Consider the following 2,493-nt stretch of genomic DNA (forward strand, 5'->3'; position numbering starts at 1 on the left):
GGCCCCCGCGCCAGGAGGCAGAGCGGGCGCCCGGGGATGCGCTTGGTGCCCTGACTTCCCGGTCAGAAAGGGCACCAGCGCCTGGATTCATCCTACCTGTATGGCGCATTTGTATTCTAAGTTTCCGTCAGCAAACTTAACTGTGTCTTCTTAACTTCGTTTTTCCCGGAGGTGGGACTGGGCTCCGCTGCTCTCCAGACACAGCTCCACCGCGTAAGGGGCCGTCAGTTTTTCAGACAAAAGAAATCCGGCAGCGCACACGGAGGCTGGTTTCCCAAGTTACACATTCTGCGCTTATTTTCCACCTTATGAGTGGAAGCAGCTTACCAGCATCTGCAGCATTTGAGCTTCGCCTGCAGATTCAAGCTGTTAGGTTGGACAGCCCCGAAAGTTTTGGGAGATGAGGGAGGGAGAGAGGAGTGTGATTCATGAGCAAAACCTAACTAGAACCAGCAAACGGGACACAGCGTAGGCAGCTTTTACCATCGGTGACTATTAAAACTGTCAGCAGAAAGAAATTTTGAGTGGTACATACAGGGTTTAAACTTTAATCTTGTTCTAATGATAATGGTTGAAAGCTTTGTCTTCCGAGCAGCTGAGTGTGTTAGTGGGGCTGAAACGGTGTGGGGCTTCATAAACTCCATGGAGTTTATTTCTACGCAGCAGACCTGTTATTCCGTAGGCTAATGTGCGTGGCTTTTCTTATTCTTTCTTCTCCCAGAACCAATCTACGTTCCATTCCTCATTGTTGGATCAATATTTATTGCCTTCATTATTGTGGGCTCTCTGGTAGCAGTTTACTGTTGCACATGTTTAAGACCTAAACAGCCATCGCAGCCAATACGATTTTCTCTGCGGAGCTATCAGACCGAGACTCTTCCCATGATCCTGGCCTCGACAAGCTTCCGGACGCCGTCGAGGCAGTCCAGTACTGCAACAAGTTCCAGTTCAACCGGCGGCTCAGTTCGCAGGTTCTCCTTTCCCCGGGCAGAGCCAGGGTGCCTTGTGGCATCGCCACCTCCACCATACACCTCTGGCTGCTTCCAGGCAGCCCATGCAGTCCACCTGACCCAGCCGTCGGGATTTCTGGTGTCACCGCCGTACTTTGGGTATCCCCTCCAGCCGGAGCCTGCCCTGGCTGGGAAGAGCTGCTCCGATTTTAGTCAGAGCTGAAAGGAGTCACGAAGAAGTAACGCAGCCTTTGGAAGCGCAGGGACTGCTGCTGTTGGGTGTCACACTGACGGGCTCTGTGGCTGCGGAAGTCAGAACCGTTCCCGTGGGTGAGTTGCCCTTGAAAAGTGCCAGGTCTCATTTCCCAAACTTGGATCACACGTAATAAATGAACTGTAAAATATTCCAGACAGTTGCTCTAAAAACTGGCTGCTCTGATCGTTCAGTATAATTTGTGCAGAACGTGTTCAGAGACAAGGAGAAAAACCATTTTTGGATAAAGGTACTTATTTGATGGTGTTACAAATGACATTTTAACCCTAAATGCTGTTAACTTAGTTAAGAAATGGTGGCTGCGTTCCACTGATATAATCAGACTAGTTCTATAAAGCAGCAATAAGCCTGAGAAGTAAGAGAGGAGTAATATTTACTAAAGAGGATCCTGAAGACAGCTGACTGCTTCCCACTTCCATGAGCAATGAAAATAAGAGGAAGAATTTTACCACAGGTATCAAAATCCGTAGGGTTTTTAAAATACACGTAATACACCTGAACTTACACTGCACATTTGTATTAGCAAACTTTAACTATGATAGATAAAAGTAGTACTAATTAGGCTAGTTGAAAATGACCCAATCCCAAGCAGCCAAATAATTATCTATGAGAAAAGCAGAATGTATTCAGCAATATCACTAATAACTTCTCCGCATAAAATTCTAAATATGGCATTGTATTAAAGCATTTTTTCAGAAGAAAGTATTTATTGTTGGCTTTTTGCTCAGCAATGTGTGTAAGTTGGACAAACTGATCATAAAGTTCTATTTGTAAAATTAGCCGTGTATAAATGTAAAGACAAGCTTGTAATTTAAAATGTATTTACAGCATTGACAACATTAATTATTTAGTAGTCACACACACAAAAAAATTATCAATAAACCTTGTGGTTGGAATGTTGTGTTGTGTGTATGTCTCTGTACAGTTAGTGTTTGATGAGCAAGTTTTCATTTTGATGGTGTAACTATGCTGTATTTTTTCCTGTTAAAAATAGTTCATTTTGCTTTTGTAAATGATTTACATCTTTAACTGCACCTGTTGCACAGATTTAATGTAATATAAAATTCTGACTATATAGCAAACTAATAGATTAATTAATGTCTTTTATATGTAACTGTGGTAAAAACTACACTGATTACTGGGGTATTTTAAGTTAAAACATCCTGCCCTAGGATTAAATTTTGTTTGCCCTTCTACATTCCTTCACCCAAGTAAACCAACAAACCAAATGGAAGAAGAAAAAAATTCATCTAAACCAAACACATGCAG

General features: G+C 43.0%; 1 protein-coding gene across 1 annotated transcript; it reads left to right on the top strand.

Annotated features, from left to right (window-relative positions):
* Window positions 1-171: 171 nt before the first annotated feature.
* Window positions 172-1,173, top strand: SHISA3 (shisa family member 3; the record flags this gene model as incomplete). Its single annotated transcript, XM_009696299.1, has 2 exons — window positions 172-390; window positions 722-1,173. Coding segments are annotated over 2 exons (671 nt in total), but the record flags the coding sequence as incomplete, so codon positions are not given.
* Between the last annotated feature and the right edge of the window lie 1,320 nt (window positions 1,174-2,493).

Source organism: Cariama cristata, unplaced genomic scaffold (genome assembly GCF_000690535.1).
Source record: "Cariama cristata isolate BGI_N322 unplaced genomic scaffold, ASM69053v1 scaffold6710, whole genome shotgun sequence".
Lineage (NCBI taxonomy): Eukaryota > Metazoa > Chordata > Aves > Cariamiformes > Cariamidae > Cariama > Cariama cristata.